The following is a 22,334-nucleotide window of genomic DNA, read 5'->3' as shown; positions in this document are numbered from 1 at the left end:
CTGAAATCTTATTAGTAATTAGTTACACTGCTAGTTGCTGCAAAAATTAATATTATTACTGCCCAACACTGATAAAGAATATTGTTAATAGCGTTTGTAAGATAAAACAGCAGTGATGCATAATTCTTTGGTATATTTTTAAAAGATAAAGAAAGAAAAAATGGAACAAAACCCATTTGTAACCAATGTGAGCAATCATTAAACAATTGAGACATGACTGTACTGTTTAAAGTACATAAAATGTTTAGTGTTTTTTTATTATAATTAGTGGCATTTTCTTTAAATAGAAAGCATATACAGCATCAGGCAGGATTAGATTTTTTGTGTGTTGTCAGAAAGATGAAGGGGCGAGAGAGAGAAAGTGTGTATCTACATCATGCCTGAGGACCAGTTAAGTGTCCATTGCAATTATTGTTCTACCTATAGTGCATTTATTGCATTACAAAGCAGACGTCAAAAAATAAAAATAGTGCAATAAATTTTTCTCTGCTAACACAGGAGAGGAAGTGTTAATGTTCTAAGGCATTCTCTTTCCATGTTTGTATTGCATACAGAAGACAAAAGACTCAAATCATAGCCATTGTAAAAATTGTGCTTCTTAATACCTCGGAAAGAAAAAAATAAATAATCGGTGTTTGTTATGGATTCTGTATTGGTCCACTAGAAAACAATGTTATTTCATAACAGATATAGAGGGAAAATGATGTATCATGTACATTTACATGTATTAAGACATGCAAATCTTGTTAAACTGTGACAGAACCTCATACAGTTTATCACACAGTACACATGCTCTTTTACACGGTGCATTGTGGATCATATAAATCATCTTTGTCTTCATCATCGTCTTCAGCTACAACAATGCAAGTTCTTGACTTACATAAAGTATCTAATCAATGCTATTAAAAGGAATGTCCCAAGTTAAAAACAAGCTGAATTCTGCTGACACACAATTTGGACTTGTAATGTACAGTAATGAACCCATTATGGAAGTCTATGGAGCAGAACATTCTAGAGGGTTTTGTTAAAGTGCTTATATTAATTACAAAACTTTATATGAATGAATGTCTGATTGTGTTTTTCAGCGATTATGCTTTTAATGACCATGACAAGAGTTAAAAATGAGATATAAATTCATACAAGGTTAGTAAGCAATTTTTTTTTCTTTCAGTCTAATTATTATATGTAATGTTTAAGTTGTGTGGCTTTCTTGTGATCAGATTGTGCCATTACAGCTAAACTTAAACCTGGAACATTTCTTTATTACATCAATCCAAATATGTGCTATATGGTGAAGTGTTAAAATAAATAACAGTGGAGGTATGAGATTGAAAAAGAGCTATTCAAAGAAAATGAACTTTGTGGCAGAAGCCCCTTGTCTGTGCTCAGTATAAAAGAGGGTCTTACTAAATAGAATAATACTTACAACAAGAATCAATGCAGTACTAAAGGAGATCAGAAACAATCAGATCACATGCAACACTTGCATAGAAATGTTTTTTTCGGTCATGCTCTTGATTTTTTTTTTCTCTCTTTTTTTTCTTTTTTTAACTTTTTAAATATAGAACAATAGATTGAAGTGAGACATGTTGATAGCAAATAAAGATGCAGTACACTAAAAGAGAGGATTGGTCAAGGCATTTGTTAGTGGACTATTACCCTGACTTACACACCCCAGAACATGTACATTTCCCATGCCCCTCTAAATGGCCGATGCAAGGTTTTCCTTAAAGATTGGTGCTGTAAACACAGTGTCCAGAGCAGAGACACAAAGAGCTGGGAAGATACAGTGACTTGTCTAATGACCTGAGATCAACGCACAATGTGGGTTGCTAACAGGTAATTGATTGATTTCTTCAAAATGACATGAAAAGGCTCTTTTAGTTCTAAACATAGGCTACATACATTATCGTTCATAAACATAAATGCTTATAATTATGTAATTTCGATTACATTGCCACAAGGGGCACTATAGCATACAATGCGTCTTATTCTATTAAGTTTCTCTATCATGTCAATGACTGTCATGGCAATCAAGAGAACTGCGATCTGACACATTTTGAATGTTCACATACTTGCGTAGAGTATGTTTCAGGCTTCAGCATTCACCACGTCAGTATAATGTTGTTTTTCATGTTTGGATTTCGGGGTATATCCGGTATACTCTACATAAAAACCCTGCAGCATTAAGCTAAGATGCTAACATACTATGGTAATGATGATATTATGGACACACTGATGGCTCAATCTTCATATCAGGCATCAATTTTGGTCAATAAGACAAGTCTTTACAATCTTAAATGAGGGCGGATGTTTCTAAAAGTGCATTCTGGGAGTGTACGGATCCAGTACAATCAATGCAACACAATCAACTGAGGGACAGTCAATTTAGCACCATCCCTCTGGAGGACAATACATTAGTGCTTAGGACTAGAGGTGTTAAGGCATGCAACTATACATTCACTTAAATCACTGTGCATGTTTGGAAGGAACTGTGTAGTCTATGTGAAATCATACTTCAATACACATCCTATGGATAAACATTGCATTAAATTGGAAAGAGTAATTCTGAAGAAAAATAAAGGATTTCTGTACAACAACTGAAGTAACATATTTCAGTGTGTCTCACGTCAACAATCTCTGAGTGAGAGCAATCCTGACTTTGTAAACATCGCAACATTTCTTAAAATCACACAGATCCATAAATACAAAGTAACATTTTTAAAAGAATTATACTCAGGATCTGGTGAAGTTTCATTCAATATATATATATATATATATATATATATATATATATATATATATATATATATATATATATATATATATATTTATATATATATATATATACACACACACACACTAGCTATTCTTAGATGCGTTACTAACATGTTGTTGCAGATTTTAACTAAAAAACAGAGTAGAATTTTCTACTCTAATATACTTAAAGTGTTTTAAAGGTCCTGTTCCAACCCTAATGTGCAAATAGTCCTAAATAATTGTATTTGAGACATGCAGTGGTAAAGATACAAGTATTAAGGCCAGTTTGAATGGTCCTATATTGGATAAACCTTAGCCTAAACTGCTACAGGTAACATCCGAGTCTAGAGTCATGGTAATGTGAAAAGGGACAAACCTTCTTGGATCTGGTTGTAACACAACCTGGTTGATACATGCTAATGTAACCACCATTAAGGTAATTAAACTAGCTAGCAGTCAACATGTCGCCAAAGCAATATGTGACGCTATGTTTTTAAGTAGGCCACGGTTAACCGCCCTGTTAGATGCCCAGCGCCTCGGAGAGGAAAGAGTGGTGAGAAATGGAGGACAGAGGAAGATCACTCACTTTTAAAAGACACATTCTTCTTGGTAAAGACAAATTCCTTCTGAGGCAGTTTATTCAGCGGCCATTTTGGTAATGCTAGTTTCCAGTCATGCAAGTACAACTCCTATCTACTTAAATAGGGAGATCGCCAAAACTGTTTGCTAACCATTCAAAAAAAATTCAAATCACCCAGAAACTATACAAAAAAAATCTAAATTAAGCTTCTTTAGCTATAAATATCAGGTTAGTCTAGCTAATGTGCATGCAAGTTCAAATACAGACCAAGATCCCTTAAGTTGATTGGCTGTTATCTCTGATATGGTCAACAAATAAATGATACTATATATTATATGAACCTAGACCAACTTTCAACTCAATCAAGTCACAGAGGAACAACATTACTATCCCAAAACGGACATCTATCACATAAAAAAATATCACGGACATAAAAATCGAATATTTGTGTTCTAATCCACTGTTAGATGATTAAAATAACTTCCGTTTTCAGTCCTTCTAATTTCCCAGAAAAAGAAACCAGTGACACTGACTGAATTAGGTTCTTTCTTTATGCAGCAGTACGAAAATGGAGGACGATCGACTGCTTCTCTTCATTCTGGAGTTGAAATTCACCTCATGTGCAAACCAAGACTATAGTCCAAATAATATTTCACTCTACGAAAGCAGAGCGTAACCCTGAATTCCTTTCCTACATACACAGCATTTACATGGTGCTTTGCAATTGGCAATGCTTGCTACATCTGTAAACGAGACTGTGAAAATGACTATTCATGTCAGTTGCCTGAACGATGTCCAGATGAGGAGCAATAAACAACTCATAATAAGACAAGTGCATATGGGCTCCAATCAGACAACACCATGACTGAGGGCTTGAACTAAAAAATAGTAATACTCGCATTTACAAGTGTGCTAGCAAAAGAGAAGCCATTAAAGTAAGATGCAACAAAATGCTACAATATCTTTCATTGTGACTCACACCCCATGCTATAAAAGTACTCTTCCTTTCCCCATAATGCCTTTTGTGCTCATTAAGATCAGGGAGAGCGTATGATACGCACAATAATAAAGTAAAAAAAAAATTTAAATTGACTTGGGTGGGGTTTCAGAGGAAGCTCAAATGTTGTTTCGATATGAACATGCATGTGGTCTTAAAAGAGAAAAGCTGCCCTGTCTTTTAAAAGCAAATGTAGTGCAATGCCTCAAACAATAACAACTACGTAAGCTTAGAAAACAACAGGATCTTTTCATCAGCCATGGGCAGCTTCATCCACAAACACGCATTCACACGCACTGTGCGTTTCCTGTTCCTCACCAGTTCCCATCACCCTATTCACAACCCAACCCTCTCATCCAGACTCCTGCAGACAGGCGGTCAGTAGTTGTCTCTTGGCCAGGCTCTCGTGCGCTGGCGGTTGTTCCGTTGGTTGTGTCCGTCCTTCGAGTCTCGCTGCTGCAGGAGTCGGTCCTGTGATTCGTGTCCGTTAGCGCTGTGGATGCCACCAGGGTGGTTACGGTTGGGCGGATACACATCCTGGTATGGGTGAGGGTGGTGGGGTTCGAAATCATCTTCCTCCTCCTCTTCCTCATCCTCTGGGGGGTGCAGGGAGCTAGAGCCGCCTCGGCGGAGGGAGCGAGAGTCACTAGCCTCGTCGGAGGGCATGAGGCTGTCCTGCTCCCCCTGCTCCTCCTCCTCCACTCCCCCTCCACCCCCGGCAGGCGACAGCTGCTGGTTCTGTGACAGAAACGAGAGAGATAACAACTCTGACCAATATTGAGGTCACATGTTTCCTCTTTCTGTTTCACTCCAAAGAAAAATATCTCATTTAGGAGATCCCATAAAGATAAAAAACAGACAAATATAGAACATGTAATGTGCAAAGAGGTGAAAATAAGTTTTAGTAGACAAGTCCTACCAATGAGGAAATTTAAAGTGACTGGGTGCTATGGCTTTGTTCATACTGCACACAAATTGGACTTGTTTTTTTAATCCGATTTTAAGGACTGACTGTCCAAACTGTCATAATCTTTGAATATGGTTTGGGTTAGGTTTGTCAGAAGTGCATAAGCTTTTCAGACTGAATGGATTGGAGTCACATGTGGCAAGGATCTCATTTTTGCTGCCTGTATGAACAAAGCCTTTAGGTTGTAGGTCTAAGATCAAAATGCTGTGCATTACAGATTGCTATGCATTTTCCTCTGGAGCAAAAAGATTCAGGTTACAATGAAACAAGGAGGTTGCATTCAAAGTTAGAAGGGTTGTTACATTCACAAAGCATCAATCGGTGTGGTCAGATACAGCCTCTTTTCCAAATTCATAAAATCAACAAGTTTCTTTATAACATAGGAAAACAGGCAACTGTATCTGCTTTGTGAACTCATCTTATGGAGGTTCTATGGTGTTAATATCAATCAGCAAGGTGCATAAACAGAGCAGTCAGGGATGACTGTATGTGCAGCTCGCTCTAATCCCAACAAATTAAACAAAAAGTGTAGAGGTGTAAATTCATAACACAAAAGAAATCATAGAAAAATAGGCCTTGTCAAATGGAAAGTTTGCACTGCCATATGGAAGATTACATCATTTGACATAAAAAAGTTTCAATAAGGAGTGAAATGGACGGTTAGGAAGTGCCAGAAAGCATGTGACTATTGCCCTAAATTTGATCAATTTCATTTCTGACCTCCAACCAATAGAAATGCTGTTTACACCTTTACAAACTCTGCCTCCACCTTTAGAAATTCTGCCTAGGCCCTTCATCTTGCCAATGCTGCCTACACCATTAGAAACATTGTCAACACCTTAAAGCCCCAAACACACTGCACGTTTTTAGCAATCCTATAAGATTACCGCATGTCGCACTGTGCGACAAGGATCTAATAAACTTGGCTATGATGTGTGTAGACTGTATGATGACTTGTACACTACAACACACATATCGCCCTGCAGCCCAAGACTGGTTGCCCACTGAAGCTAAGCAGGGTTTAGCCTGGTCACTAACTGAATGGGAGACCTGGGAAAACTAGGTTGCTGCTGGAAAAGGTGCTGGTGAGGCCAGTAGGGGGTGCTCACCCTGTGGTCTGTGTGGGTCCTAGTGCCCCAGTGAAGTGATGGAGACACTCTACTGTCAAATAAAGCACTGTACTTTGGATGAAATGTTAAACCAAGGTCCTGACTCTCTGTGGTCCTTAATAAAAATTCCATGGCACTACTCATAAAGAGTAGGGGTGTAACCCCGGTGTCCTGGCCAAATTGCCACCACTGGCCCTTGTCTAACATGGCCTCATAATAAATAAAGTGCTATATAAATGCTACCTACTTCTTATTATAAAAGAAATTAAAAGCATAATCAGCATACACTAGTGGTGAACAAAAAGCATGTTAAATCACACTTTAGCAGTGGAAGTTGAAGCAGCGAAAGAGGAAGGAATAAGTGCTTGAAGTAAATATTATGTTTCAGCGTCACGTCACATTGATTTCAGGTCACATTTTTATTGGTTGGTCAGTTAATGTGTATCGTACCAGCAAACACACGATGCAATGATCATGATGAACTATAGGCTATCTTTGTTTGCAAGACCGAGACAAAGACGGTCTTTGAACCTCTCTCACTGTACAACACAACACCTCCAAATAGAAACCATGATCACAGAAATTGCCACAATTGTTTTACGATGCCAATCTTTCATCTAAGACAGCCAAAAATTGTGCAGTGTGTTCAGGACTTAAGACAAGCTGCCCACACATTTAGAAATGCTGCCGAAATCATTATAAGCGCTGCCTACAGCTTTAGAAATGCTGCCTTCTTCAGGTATGCCACCTACACTCTTTCAAATGCTACCTACTTCTTTATAAATGCGGTCTATACCTTTACAGATGCAGCAAAACATTTAGAAGCATCACCTACATCTTAAGACAGGGGTTCCCAACCAAATTTCTGGAGCCCCACAACACTCCAGGAACAAGGTTAGGAACAGTCCAACCACTGCCTTAAGACACATTGCCTACACCAGGGGTAGACAAGTCTTGTCCTAGAGCAGGGATAGGCAACTCCGATCCTGAAGGGCCACTATCCTGCAGAGTTTAGCTTCAGCCCTAATAAAAACTCACCTGCCTGTATTTATCTAGTAATCCCGAAAACACTGATTGCCTTGTTCAGGTGTGTTTAATTATGGTTGGAGCTAAACTCTGCAGGACAGTGGCCCTCCAGGACCGAAGTTGCCTATTCCCTGTCCTAGAGTTTAGCTCCATCCCTAATCAAACACACCTGAGCAAGCTCATCAATTTCTTCAGGATTACTAAGGCTACAGACAGGTGAAATGTTTTTCAGGGTTGGAGCTGAACTCTGCAGGACTGCAGATCTCAATGACTGAACTTGCCTACCCCTGGCCTAGCTCCAGAACACCTGCCCGGAAGTTCCTAGGAATCCTTAGAACCTCGATTAGCTGGGTTAGGTGTGTTTGGATTGGATCTAAAATCTGCAGGACAGTGGCCCTCTAGGAACTTAATTTGGTACCCCTGGCCTACAGCTTTAGAAACAGCTTTTGAAAATCTCCAACCCTGCTCCTGGAAAGCTATTGTCCTGCACCTTATTTAAACACACCTGAAGTTCTGAACCAAATAATAAAGGTGTTCAGGGTAACTTGAAAACTACTGGCAGGTGTGTTTGATTGGGGTTAGACTTGAGGTCTACAGAAAGGTAGCTTTCCAGGAGCAGGGTTGGAGACCTCTGGTAAACATGTTTGCAAATGCAAAATGTCTACACTAGGGTTTCTCAACTCCGGTTCTTGAGGTCCACTTTCCTGCAGGGTTTAGCTCCAACCCTAATCAAACACACCTGAACAAGCTAATCAAGGTCTTCAGGATCATTTGAAAATCACAGGTAGTTGAGTTTGAACAAGGCTGGAGCTAAAATCTACAGCGCATTGGCCCTCCAGGACAAGATTTGAGGAACCCTGCCTTAGACCCACTGTCTACACTTTAAGATGCACTGCCTGAAGCATTGCAACTGCCGCCTACACTTTAAAGACATGCTGCCTACACTACCTACAGCTTGAAGATGTAATGCCTACACCACATGAAATGCTGCCTACACATTTATGGCTAGGTCCCACCAAGTGGAATGGTTCAGTACAGTACAGTATTGCAGTTATTTCCATTTTCACTGTCAGAAGTTGTGAATGGTACTAAAATAGCGAACCGTACCACTTTTTTGGGGACGATTCCATTGGGACACCTAAAACAGTAGTCCATTACCTGAAGGGAGGAGCTAGATTTACTGTAGAACATTGATTGGTTGACAGAGAATGATCTCTTGCATGTACTACAAGGGGAATGACAACAACAAGGGGAATGAAGCGCCACCTTAACTCCGCCATGTTACTCATGCGAACTGGGCTAGTTTACATCAGAGTGTGCAAACACACAAGAAATGTAACAGTATATTTTAGAATTTTATATTTTTACACACATACAGTGTGGCGCTTTCTTCTTCAAACAAGAATGATGATGATGATTACTTTCTGACATACACCACTCCTATCAAATAAGGGTACTGTTGGCGGTGGAAACGAAAGCCAGATCAGGGTGTAACATCCTGAAATATACTGTACTGCACTATAGCATACTGCTTGGTGGAAACGAGGCTTTAGAAACATTGCCTACACCTTAAGACACACTGACTACATATTGAGAACATTTGAATGTACTTTTGGAACATTAAAAGTCATTTTAAGGCCTGTATAATTCTAAACATAAAGCTTTTGTATTACTCCCTTTTCCCCACTGGGCAAATGGCATTTCCACATAAAAACTGTGAATGGGTTACATGTTTCACCAAAAACAGCATAACAAAATCATATATTTGCATATATGATTTTTTTTTTTTACATTTATTTTAAGTGATTTTCCAATGAGGATACCAGATGGCCATTTCCATTTGGAGGGATTGAAGGAATTGGAGGATGTAAAGAAGTATCAGGGTGGGGTTTTGTTTAACAGTCTGAGTGGGAAAGGCAGTCTGACCATCCCACCTACTCACCGCAGGTTTGTAAGCGTTCATTCAATTAATTCCTGTGTTTCAGAGAACTGCAAAGATGTCAGGCATGAATGAGACACAGAACAGACAGATTGAGACTTACAACACTTCAGTATTACAAGCATCTCTGGACCCAAGACAACTTAAAGACAGAGAGTGAAAATATGGCGTAGAGGAAAGAACAGAACAGACTAATGTTTAATGACCACTTTCCTTTTGTCAGAAAGAAAAATTATCCGTTTTAAAATTAATCTCTCATTAAACACAACATAAAATTGACCAATTATTGCTTAAAGCAGAACAGTATAATGGAGTGAGAAGCTTTGAATATACATGCGGCTCCAAAACTCTGAGAACAGTAGTGCCAATAACTTTATTTAGCGTTGTTTTAGTTCCACAGTGCCTGTCTACTTTACAAACTGTGTCCCATATTCAAGTGAAAATCAGTTATGACTTGAAAACCTTTTCTGTGAAACTGCAACTTCCTGACTTTCGAGGTCAGCTGTATAATTTGAATGAATTTGACTGGCTCTTAGATAAGGTAGATGCAGACATGGATCTACACATCACAAATATAACCTATATTTCTCAAAGCTGATACAGACACCATCTATATATTCTGGATGATTATGTTTTGCACAGTCTCTGGACTACTTTCCTGGCTGATTGATGAGGACACATACTAAGTCTGGCGGCCTCTGGTGTAACTAGGTCAGTGCAAACGTGACTGCAAACCCCAAACTTGTTTCTTTTTTAATGTAACTGTCTGCATTTTTAAATAAAAAATACAATATTGAATAGATATGAAATATTCATGACGATTTTGCTGGCTAATGTGAATATCGTGCCTTAATAAGCTATTAAGCTTCCATACAATTACACAAGTTTCATAATCCCTTCGTGTAAACTTACTTTGATTATCCTGAAAGCCAAAGGAGCATGCAAACAAACATATTGCTCTCTCTCATATCTATATATTAAAACTCTTTAAATGTTTACGCTCATTAAAACAAAACCAACATACTTGTAGACTGGAGATTGCTGAGGGTGGGGTCATCAGATTTTGCTCCAGTAGAGGGTTGAGAGGGGTGGTGCCGGGCAGATGAGTAGCACGCCAGTAGACCTCCAGATATTCAGAGAGGTGCTCACAGGCGTCCTCCAACTGGTTCTCATCCAAAATGACATCAAACATCTCCTGATGGGGAGACAGGGTGGAGGAGAAGATGACATGCGGGGCATGGAATTAGAAGATATTATATAAAATATCTTGTGATGGTGGTCAGGTGATGGGAGATGGCTCTATGGAACAACATGCAACATGACTTTTGTCAGAATGTGGTTTGGAAAAGAAAGCGTCTACATCACTAGAACTGTAGCAAGGCCAGTCAATCAAGTGAGAATGAGGAACATTTCAAATTACACCAGTTCCCTAACGATGTGGAAATTTACCTTCATTTCCAAACAACACACAATAAAAAAGACAATGTCGTCAAACAAATGTGCCCTAAATTGAATGCCCTTTACTTCTCATACTGACAATCCTCAACTGATCAGGTCTATCTATAAAGAGGACAAACAGCTAAATTATGTTGAAGTTATGTTATTTTGAATAGCTCATCAAAAAATGTACCCTCTGTTGTCATTTACGAACCCTTGGGAAGTACCAAAGTGGGAACTTTTTTAAAGAATTTGGAATGGAAAAGAGTAACTAGGTTACTCTTTTCCATTCCAAATTGAAATGATTGTGTAATTTCAGGCTTTAAAAGGGAAGCAGAATCACCATAAAAGTCAAGCTTGGTTTTTTTGTTTGTTTTTTTTCTAATCCAGTAGTTTTGCACGAAAAACAGACAACTATGGTTGTTATGAAAATATTGACATCCACTCCTTATTGGTGAGGCTTCATGAAAGAATATTCAGAACTGGTTCTGTAAACCAAATTAAACAATTTATTACAAACATCCCTGAAAGAGATTATACTTTTATGGTGCTTTTGTGTCCTTAAAACCTGAAAGCTCCAGTCCCGATTTCTTTGTCAGTGCATGAAAATTATCTTCTGTGTTCCAGAGAACAAAATGTTTTTTGGAAAAATACTTTTTTTGGTATATAATGTAATACCTTGGCAGCCCTAAAAACTTCAGCCTATCTCTTTCTTTTGTAAGGGGAGGAAATATTGTACAATGCCAAAACTATTAAATAATCTTTAAGAAATTGATCCTTACAACATTACCATACTAACACTAATGTTGAATCTTCAGTGTTCTGAACACCTCCCTAAGGGAAGTGTGTGTGTGTTTGTGTGTGTGTGTGTGTGTGTGTGTTTAAACTTGAATAACTTACAGGAGGACATTGAGTCAGTTTATCTGCTGCCATCATCTGAACATTGAGGTGTTTGCTCTGTGATTTACCCCTTGACTTTATCAATCGCTGTAGGACCTGCCAAAAAAAGAAGACGAATGAGAATCAAAGAAACTGGGTTGGTTTTGACAATGAAGGATTTATTTTGTTGCTGACAGACAGAGCACACAAGCTCATCAGACTCACCTTTGGCGAGGTGACCTTGACGTACACAATAATAGGAGCTAACGAGGTTTTAGCAAGCTGCGCTGGATGGTTAATGGTGTCTGCATCTAGAACCACCAACTGAAGAGTTTTGGCCAGCTCAAATATTCTCTCGATCTCACTTTGTACTTCAGCTGAGTAGGCAAACAGACAGATAGCATCCACAAAACACAAATCCCAAGAAAAAGTAGGGAGAAAATGCTCAAAAGCTCAAATGTATTGACAGAGATCAACAATACAAGTTTTTTTTAACCTGTTCTAGCAGCCTAATCGCATTCTCAAAGTTTTAACACAAACTAACATATTTAAATCAGCAGAATTTTTCAGTACATCACATAAAACCAATTGTTTAAAGGGTTAGTTCACCCAAAAAGGAAAATCATGTCATTAATGTCATTCCAAACCAGTAAGACCTCCGTTTATCTTCGGAACACAGTTTAAGATATTTTAGATTTAGTCCGAGAGCTCTCAGTCCCTCCATTGAAGCTGTGTGTACGGTATACTGTCCAAGTCCAGAAAGGTAAGAAAAACATCATCAAAGTAGTTTGTTTAAACTCAGAGGGAGTGTCAGCCACATTAAAAAAAGTTAACCGCTTAAGTCATTTGTGGATTAATGCGTATTGGATACGCGAACCATTTAAAATGATTCAGTTCGATTTGGTGAACTGTTTCAAGAAGATCCGGTTACATCGAATGATTCGTTCACGAACCGGATATCACTAACTGCTTTGTTTTGAACTCTCTCTCACAACAGACCCGGAAAAAAAACAATGCTGAATAAAGTCGTAGTTTTTGCTATTTTTGTACCAAAATGTATTTTCGATGCTTCAAAATATTCTAACTGACCCTCTGATGTCACATGGACTACTTTGATGATGTTTTTCTTACCTTTCTGGACATGGACAGTATACCTTACACACAGCTTCAATGGAGGGACTGAGAGCTCTCGGACTAAATCTAAAATATCTTAAACTGTGTTCCGAAGATGAACGGAGGTCTCACTTATTTGGAACGACATGATGGTGAGTCATTGATGACATATTTTTCATTTTTGGGTGAACTATCCCTTTAAGTATGCAAGATCAACAAACAGGCAATTGATGTTCCAGGTGATGTTACGGCCTTGGGCCATCTTTATTGAGCTCTGACAGGTGTATGTGATGTTCTCACCCAAACTGGTTCGTGTGTTAGACCTCTCCATGATGGGTCTCTTGTTGAGAACTGATCTCTTGGCCAAAGAAAGGTCAGCGGTCACTCGGGTTATAGAAATCCTGTCAGCATAACAATACATGATGTGAAAGAAAGATTTCTCGGCTAAAGCTATCGTATGCTTTCAAAACCATGAGACATTATCAGACAACAATTTTTCTGAGCTTCCTGGAGCTTGGCAGACCCTGTCACCATAACATTTCATTGTAAAGCCATATAAATGAATAAACGTTGACAGAATATTCTTTTTTGTATACAGACAAGAAATGTTTTTTAAAACTCACCGTCCATCAAAGCGATGTTTGAGAAAGTCAAACAGGGCTTTCTGCATCATATCTGTCACCTGTTGACAGACACAACACATTAGATAACTAATTTGAAAGGTTGTATAATGTTTAGTGCTCACCTCATAGCCTTTCAGTGAAGGTCCAACCAGAACCACAGGCCTCATGGATGGCACCACATCATATGGAGGAATGTGTTCAGTCTAAAAAAGACAAGAGTGGCAATGTCACACAGAACTACAGCATCAACTACAACTACAAAATACTAGATTGGAAACAGTTTATGTACTGTATCAGCACAGACTGGTAACAATCTTGGTACAAGCTGCTATACTTCCTGAGATGCATGAGAAGTCAAATATCATCTTACTATTTAAAGTATCTAAACCTGTCACCGAGACAAGTATAAAAATTTCTAAAGACACATATTCTACTGAAATCATAATTGTATGCATCAATCTGACCAACCATACAGAGAGATTATCGTAAAATAACCCACAAATCCATATCAACACCTACCTGCTTTAGCTTCTGTTTGGCTTTTGAAAATAAGAGAACAGATCAGAAACAGCATTCAGAAGATTATAGAAGCAAAACGGCTCGTATTTTTAGTCTATTCTGAACTTTTACTGTGGAAACTTAACCTGTGACAGAAGATACATTACATTAAGAAGAGGAGAGAAGAATAAGAACAAAAGCAAGGGAAGAAAAAACTCACTGATCTTCAGCCCTACTGATATTTTGCTCATTTGGGGCAGTCATATTCACTCTCACCTGCAGATGGCGGTGTGGATCTCCAACCTCCTGAGACCATGTCACCCAGGCTTGAGGAGGAGTTGCCACTTTTCCTGTGGAGAAATAAAAAAATGTATCACCATCACAGAGCTACAGCAAATGCCTTCACAGAGCTGGTAAGCTAACTGGACATCCAGCTTCATTAAAATATGATCATTTAGACATATTTTGGCATCTGTATTTGGACAATCTGCATTCACAGTTTTATAGTATGCAAGCAGTATTGGAACAATAGATGACCCACTGCATGCCTATAATTCTGACATGTGTAACCATTGGATACTTTGCTTTCCCATAACAATACGGGGACTCAGTCATCAGATTTAGTAGGTGTTTCGTTTTTATGTGATATTACTTGATATATGTGCAACATAGTGTTGTCACGGTACCAAAAGTTCAGTATTCGGTACCGATACCAGTAAAAATCCACGGTTCTCGGTACCGATTTTGGTACCAAAGCAAAACACAAAAATATGCTAATTAAAAAAAACACACACTTTTTATCACTAAAAACAAAACCAATGCCATTCTTTATACTTATTTACAATTGTGTTTAAAGTTTTTCTACAAGTAATATAATTATGAAAAACAGTAAACAAGTTTCACCCATATTTAATTTGTCTTTTAATTAATGAAATTTAAACACATTTTATTTTTTTGTAAATAAAGGGGATTTGCTATTAAAATTTAATGGAACATGGAAGAAATATTGTGATTTATTTCTTTCAAAAATAAAGTTTTATATATTTTTTTTAACCGTAGTAGCAGTATCAGATACATTCTACTAAATAATTGTAATATTTCTAGCACAATGCCTTTATGTAGAAATGAACTTTTATTTTGACTGGTTGCCATGAACACCTTTAAATTGACACTGGCTTTTCTCAAATAAAACGTTAAAATGCTTGTGAAGTGACTCAGAACAGTTCTGGTGATGTAGTTTATGTATTTATGTCCTCATTGAGACGGCAGATGCTGAAATTACTGCAAGCGTCACGCGCTTCAGTCCATGTAGTAAACAAACCATTCATTCATTCACACAGAGACGTGCAGAACGAGCAGGATTCATATTTCAACCAACTTTTGCGGCTTCACATTTACAGATACTGGTCCATATGGAGATTTGATTTAGATAATTTATGCTAACTTTAACAAATTCGGTGACTGTCCATATTAAAATGTAAGTTTTATTTTCATGACCGGATTTTGAGATCCCGTCCGCGTTTTCTGCTTCGCGGAAATCATAGCGCTGTATGCGTCAAAAACCGGGTTGACCTGGTACCATCACATTTTCATTTTTTTTGTACCGACATGGTACCAAGTCTTTTGACAACACTAGTGCAACAAAAGATGTAGCTTATTCAAATAATAAAATTATTAAGAAAAACAGTAAAGAAATTTGGTAATACTTTACAACAAGGTTCAATTTGAGGAATTGTTCACCCAAAAATGAAAATTAGCTGAAAATGTACTCACCCTCTGGCCATCCAAAATATATATGACTTTGTTTTCATCAGAACAGATTTGAAGTAATTTAGGATTACATCATTTGCTCATCAATTAATCATTTGCAGTAAATGGGTACCATCAGAATGAGAGTCCAAACGGCTGATAAAAACATCACAATAATCCACAAGTAACACACACCACTCCGGTTCATTGATTAATGTGTTCTGAAGCAAAAAATAAATAAATAAAAAAAATCCATCAAGATGTTTTTTTTTTACTTCAAACCATTGCGCCTGGCTAAAATTATTGCTCTCTATCCATGTAATGCTTTTTACAGTGAAATAAGTTGTCTCCTCACATGGAAAAAACCTATATAAACATATTTGTTTCAATATAGGTTTTGATATAGGTTTTTAATATGTGACATATATAAAATTGGCCGTTTTCCTATATTATATGTACATATATGTGTGCATACATATACTATATAGGTACATATATGCATGTATATATGTACCTATATGTTCACCTATAATAGTAAAATTAAAATCCATAGCTGCTAGGCAACATAAATAAAAGTCCAAAATGTAGAAATGTACATTATTTATTTACTCAAGATCAATCAAATAGTATAGTACAAAACAAAAAATATAGTACAAGAACAAAAATAAGACAAAAAACCTGCTAGGCAACATAAATAAAAGTCCAAAATATAGAAATGTACATTATGTATTTACAAGAACAATCAAATAGTACAAGAACAAAAATAAGACAAAAAACTGAACAGAAAAAAAAAAAATCTTTATTATTCTTTGACACGCCTCATCCTCATCCTCCTCCTCCGCCGCTGCCTCCTCCTCTTCCTTCCTGCACTATCCAATGACGTTTGATAGGGTGTCCGAGATTTTTATTTTTTCTTCTTTTTTTTTTCGGCACACAAATTTTTTAGCGGATAGGCGTTTTCGTCCACACGGATCTGGCGTTTTGGAAGAGTGAAACCGATGTTTTGAAACCGGGTCCCAGAGTGGATATATTTGAAAACGCCACCTTTGCATTTCTTCTCGACGGCGAATCCGTACATTTTCTGAAAATATGGCATCATCAGCCCACGTCTCGCCCCTAGTCAAACACCACTACATCACGTAACAGCAACAAAAACATGAACAAACACTGAACGCTAACATTAACATGGATTAATAAATGTATTGTTCCATGTTCGTTTGTGTACCACGCGCAGCAAATCCATGTCTTCTTCTCCGTTTTTAATGTATCTCTGTGGCAGAATTACAGCGCCACATGCTGGTCTGGCATGTATACTACATCGGTTTCGTGTGGATGCGGATATTTCTTGAGACGAGGGAAAAAAAGATCGGGGGTCCGTCTCCGTGTGGACGGGGCCGAAGAAGTAACGGGTCCTCACGGTTATGGATAGAAATGTAGCGGAGTAAAGAGTACAATATTTGCCTCTCAAATGTACTTGAGTAAAGTCATGAGTACTCCCCAAAAATGATACTCGAGTAAAGTACAGATCCCTCAAAATTGTACTTAAGTACTGTACTCAAGTAAATGTACTCCGTTACTGTCCGACTCTGTATATCATGTTAATATAATATATAGTTAAATTCCATAACATGCCAATTACAAGTGATACCAATTTCACTTGTTCGCACATACATAAGTTCTTGCATTATTTTCTTCGTTAATTTTTAGTTTTTGCCTTGATAATAGAAAATATGAGCTAGGCATCATGTATGACAGGCAAAAATGGGATATGAGCTACAAAATTACCAGATCCTGCCATTAACTATATAGAAGACATATCTTGTATGTATAGGGCTTATATGTGGATATGAAGAAGCAATACAGGAGACCTATATTTTCTGTATATGCACATATATGCACCTCAATTTTGCCTATATGTGGCATATATACACATATATGCAGCATATATGCAGTATGGCATATATGCAGCATATATGCGCATATATGCAGCATATATATTATCATATATGTGCATATATGCAGCATATATGTGCATATACACTGCATATACAGTCGTGGCCAAAAGTTTTGAGAATTACATAAATATTGGAAATTGTAAGTTTTTATAATAGCAATTTGCATATACTCCAGAATGTTATGAAGAGTGATCAGATGAATTGCATAGTCCTTCTTTGCCATGAAAATTAACTTAATCCCAAAAAAACCTTTCCACTGCATTTCATTGCTGTCATTAAAGGACCTGCGGAGATCATTTCAGTAATCGTCTTGTTAACTCAGGTGAGAATGTTGACGAGCACAAGGCTGGAGATCATTACGTCAGGCTGATTGGGTTAGAATGGCAGACTTGACATGTTAAAAGGAGGGTGATGCTTGAAATCATTGTTCTTCCATTGTTAACCATGGTGACCTGCAAAGAAACGCGTGCAGCCATCATTGCGTTGCATAAAAATGGCTTCACAGGCAAGGATATTGTGGCTATGACAGCAGGCAGGTGTGAGCGCATCTGCACGCACAGTGAGGAGAAGACTTTTGGAAGATGGTGTCAAGAAGGGCAGCAAAGAAGCCACTTCTCTCCAAAAAAAAACATCAGGGACAGATTGATCTTCTGCAGAAAGTATAGTGAATGGACTGCTGAGGACTGGGGCAAAGTCATATTCTCCGATGAAGCCCCTTTCCGATTGTTTGGGGCATCTGGAAAAAGGCTTGTCTGGAGATGAAAAGGTGAGCACTACCATCAGTCCTGTGTCATGCCAACAGTAAAGCATCCTGACACCATTCATGTTCGGGGTTGCTTCTCATCCAAGGGAGTGGGCTCACTCACAATTCTTCCCAAAAACACAGCCATGAATAAAGAATGGACCAATGCATTTTCCAGCACGATGGAGCACCGTGCCATAAGGCAAAAGTGATAACTAAGTGGCTCGGGGACCAGAATGTTGAAATTTTAGGTCCATGGCCTTGAAACTCCCCAGATCTTAATCCCATTGAGAACTTGTGGTCAATCCTCAAGAGGCGGGTGGACAAACAAAAACCCACTAATTCTGACAAACTCCAAGAAGTGATTATGAAAGAATGGGTTGCTATCAGTCAGGATTTGGCCCAGAAGTTGATTGAGAGCATGCCCAGTCGAATTGCAGAGGTCCTGAAAAAGAAGGGCCAACACTGCAAATACTGACTCTTTGCGTAAATGTCATGTAATTGTCGATAAAAGCCTTTGAAACGTATGAAGTGCTTGTAATTATATTGCAGTACATCACAGAAACAACTGAAACAAAGATCTAAAAGCAGTTTAGCAGCAAACTTTTTGAAAAAAACTAATATTTATGTAATTCTCAAAACTTTTGGCCATGACTGTAGGTTTCATATATGCGCATATATCCACATATAGGTTCTTTCCATGTGGGTCATCTGAATCAGGAGAGAAATAAGCACAGAACAATCACTAGTTACAAGCAAAAACAGTCCAAAACAGTTTTACACAAATATGCCTGTGGGTTGTGATGTGAGAGGACAAGGGATTGACTTTTTCGCTAGAGGAAGCATTATTATGGATTATGGACCCGTGGAGTGGTGTGGATTATTGTGATGTTTTTATCAGCTGTTTAGACTCTCATTCTGACGGCACCCATTCACTGCAGAGGATCCATTGGTGAGGAAGTGATGTAATGTTACATTTCTCTAAATCTGTTCCAATGAAGAAACTAAATTATCTACATCTTGGAAATTTTCAATTTTAGGTAAACTATTTCTTTAGCAGCAGTTAACAAAATGAGTCAACATGCATTAACAATGACAAAGACCATTATTTTACCACTACTAACTATTAATCTTAGTTAACGTAAAGTGCAATATTTACTAATACACCACTAATATCAAAAGTTGTATTTGTTAATATTATTATCGATTTGAGCTAATAATGAACAGTTGCGAATGTGTCTGAAATATATACAGATGTGGAGTCTAGTCTTGACAGAGAGGGAAAGAGAGACCTCTGTTGTTTCTGCTCCTGTTTGAGTCTCATTGCCTCCAGTCGAAGGGGGCTGGGAATGAAGCTGATGTCTGCCCCCTCTTTCACCAGCCTTCCAATCCACCAGTCATTATTGTACTTCTGCAACACAAACATGAAGGAAAACATGCTCAACTCTATTATGATGAGCTATTATGGGTACTGTTAGCAAAGAGGACTTATCTGCAAAACTTTTCACACATCTGTCTGCATGTATTGCACATGCAACTCACCTCTTTAATGTGCAGAAAGTCTTTGGCTTCAAAGTTTATGGCAGCACCCTGAACAGGACAGTCCTCATCTAGAGCCCCGCAATAATTCACATTCGTCTTCACTGCGAATGCTACAGGTTTGGACTGCCAGGGAAACCAATGTTAATAATGCCATTTTTTCAACATATGCAACCACCAAAAACCAATGCCTCTCAAATGGTTTACAAGTAAATGCTAGGAAAATGTTGTTGCTTGAACTGCATTTGTATGCATGATCCCTTGTCCCAACACATTTCTAAAGCTACATGCAAAATGGCACTTTGTTGCTGCCCATCGTGCAAAAAAAAAAAAAAATAGTAAAAAGCCCATTAGAGAAGAGCTTGAGGAACCTTGGCTCTCTCGAGCTGCAGCTGGGCCTGGCGTTCGGCTTCACGCCGATACGCCTCGCGGTCCTCCTCCGCTGACAGGTCGGAATCCGAGGGTCTGCTCGTGTACGAATCGGCTGAACCCTGCAGGAACAAGGGAGGTCAAGAACATTTGTCATAACGGAGAAGTGGAAACCATAGGAAATAGACCATGACTTGCAATGTAAACATAGCTTAGCTAGTCATAACACTCATCAATCACCACAAAGCATAGCTTACAGGAAGACAGAATACATGAAAAATAAAATAATGAACCATTTAAAACTCTTTTAGATTCTAGGAAATCGAAAGTTTATTTCAATGATGAAGTTGCACAAGAAACATACAGAATGTAAACAGACTTTACAATATCTGTAATGCTACACAACTAAACATGAAGGTAAACAGTATGTATGTCATGTTCTACTTTATATGTAAAGCACATTTTTGTAATAAGTGCTCTTATTTATGTGGTACTTATAAGTACTTGTAAATTAATGAGAACCTAAGAGCTCAGTCCACACATAATAAAACCATCTATGTGCACAGCAGCATGCAAATGAATCCTTTAAAATAAACCTTTATAAATAAACAAGTTATAAAGCAGATACTATATAATAGATTTATACTACATACTTCTAAATGAATGAATGTACAGTAGATGCTATGTTGAAATGTTCACTCAGTGGCCACTTCATTAGGTATACATGTTGAACTGCTTGTAAAATATCAGCCAAACTGATGGCAGCAACTCACTGCACTTAAGTTTTTTGTGTACGTACGCTATAGCCTTATGTGCACAATCATATGCATAACCTTTCAAAGTACAGTCCATTTGAGGTTGAAGGAGATATTGGCTTTCGTATTGGTGCAGCTAGGTGTGTACCATTCTAGTGATGAAATTCGCATCAGGCACACTGTACTCAAACCCTCGCGTACACCTAAAAACTGTACACTTTAGCCTTTAGGCATGTAGACTTGTTCCAGACGATCAGCTGTTCAAATTAAGCATCAGAAAGGTGATTTAAAGACTTTGAATGTGACATGGTTGTTTGTGGTAGAAAGGCAGGTCTAAGTATTTCATAAACCGTGCACAAAACCGTCTCTAGGGTTTGAAGAGGATGGTCCAAAAAAATATCCAGTGAGCAGCAGTTCTGTGTGTGAAAATGCCTCGTTGATGTCAGAGGTCAGAGGTGAATGGCCAGACTGGTTTGAGTTGAGTTTGTAGAAAGGCAACAGTAACTCATAACCGAGGTATGCAGAAGAGCATCTCTGAATGTACAACACTTCAAACCCTGAAGCAGATGGGCTACAGAAGCAGAAAACAATGGGTGCCACTCCTGTCAGCTAACAACAGGAAATAAAAGCTAAAAGTTCACACAAGCTCACCAAAATTGGACAATAGAAGGCTGGAAAAAGGTTGGACGTCTGGGTCAGAATTTGGCGCAAACATCATGAAAGCATGGATTCATCCTGCCTTATATCAACAGCTCAGGTAACTGTGTTGAGGATATTTCCTTGACGCACTTTCAACATTTATACACCACTACCTGAGTACTGTTACTGACCATGTCCATCCCTTTATGAAAACAGTGTACCCATCTCGTGATGCCTACTTCCAGAAGGATAATGTGCCAAATAACAAAGCTCCACAGTCAGGATATCTCAATCCAGTAGAGCACCTTTGGGATGTGGTGGAATGGGAGATTTGCGTTGTAATAATATCGGGGCAATATTAACCCAATCGCTGAGGAATTTTTCTAGCACCTTGCTGAATCTATGCCACAAAGAGTTAAGACAGCTCTAATGGCAAACAAAGGTCCAACTCTGTACTAGCAAGGTGGACCTAATTAAGTAGCTAGTAAGTGTATATTTACTATATTTGAACACTGTGTGATTTACAGTTGCCGCGATTTTGCCAAGACATGTTCCTGGATCAACATCTTTTGATGATCCTGGGTCAACATTATTTTCTAAAAATATAGACTTCACCTAAGCCCTACCCCTAAACCTAACCCTAATTTAACCCTAATTT

The 22,334-nt window shown here is 38.2% G+C and overlaps 1 protein-coding gene across 4 annotated transcripts in view; it reads right to left on the bottom strand.

Annotated features, from left to right (window-relative positions):
- Nucleotides 1–3,877: 3,877 nt before the first annotated feature.
- Nucleotides 3,878–22,334, bottom strand: part of LOC132117958 (voltage-dependent L-type calcium channel subunit beta-4-like) — a 50,614-nt gene continuing 32,157 nt past the window's right edge. Inside the window, exons 3-15 of one of the 4 annotated variants that reach the window (XM_059527361.1) lie at nucleotides 20,285–20,404; nucleotides 19,917–20,039; nucleotides 19,667–19,785; nucleotides 14,205–14,278; nucleotides 13,950–13,969; nucleotides 13,553–13,633; nucleotides 13,431–13,489; nucleotides 13,108–13,208; nucleotides 11,920–12,071; nucleotides 11,716–11,811; nucleotides 10,403–10,573; nucleotides 9,382–9,428; nucleotides 4,978–5,075 (exon numbers count right to left, since the gene is read on the bottom strand). In XM_059527361.1, the coding sequence (XP_059383344.1) occupies nucleotides 9,399–9,428; nucleotides 10,403–10,573; nucleotides 11,716–11,811; nucleotides 11,920–12,071; nucleotides 13,108–13,208; nucleotides 13,431–13,489; nucleotides 13,553–13,633; nucleotides 13,950–13,969; nucleotides 14,205–14,278; nucleotides 19,667–19,785; nucleotides 19,917–20,039; nucleotides 20,285–20,404 (1,146 nt within the window). In that variant the 3' untranslated portion in view covers nucleotides 4,978–5,075; nucleotides 9,382–9,398. Of the gene's footprint in view, nucleotides 5,076–9,381; nucleotides 9,429–10,402; nucleotides 10,678–11,715; nucleotides 11,812–11,919; nucleotides 12,072–13,107; nucleotides 13,209–13,430; nucleotides 13,490–13,552; nucleotides 13,634–13,949; nucleotides 13,970–14,198; nucleotides 14,279–19,666; nucleotides 19,786–19,916; nucleotides 20,040–20,284; nucleotides 20,405–22,334 lie in introns of all 4 variants that reach the window. The other 3 variants (XM_059527359.1, XM_059527358.1, XM_059527360.1) reach the window with 3 other exon arrangements.

This window comes from Carassius carassius, chromosome 37 (assembly GCF_963082965.1).
Source record: "Carassius carassius chromosome 37, fCarCar2.1, whole genome shotgun sequence".
Taxonomy (NCBI): Eukaryota; Metazoa; Chordata; class Actinopteri; order Cypriniformes; family Cyprinidae; genus Carassius; species Carassius carassius.
The sequence above is the reverse complement of the archived record's forward strand: the minus strand, read 5'-3'. Positions and strand labels throughout refer to the sequence as shown.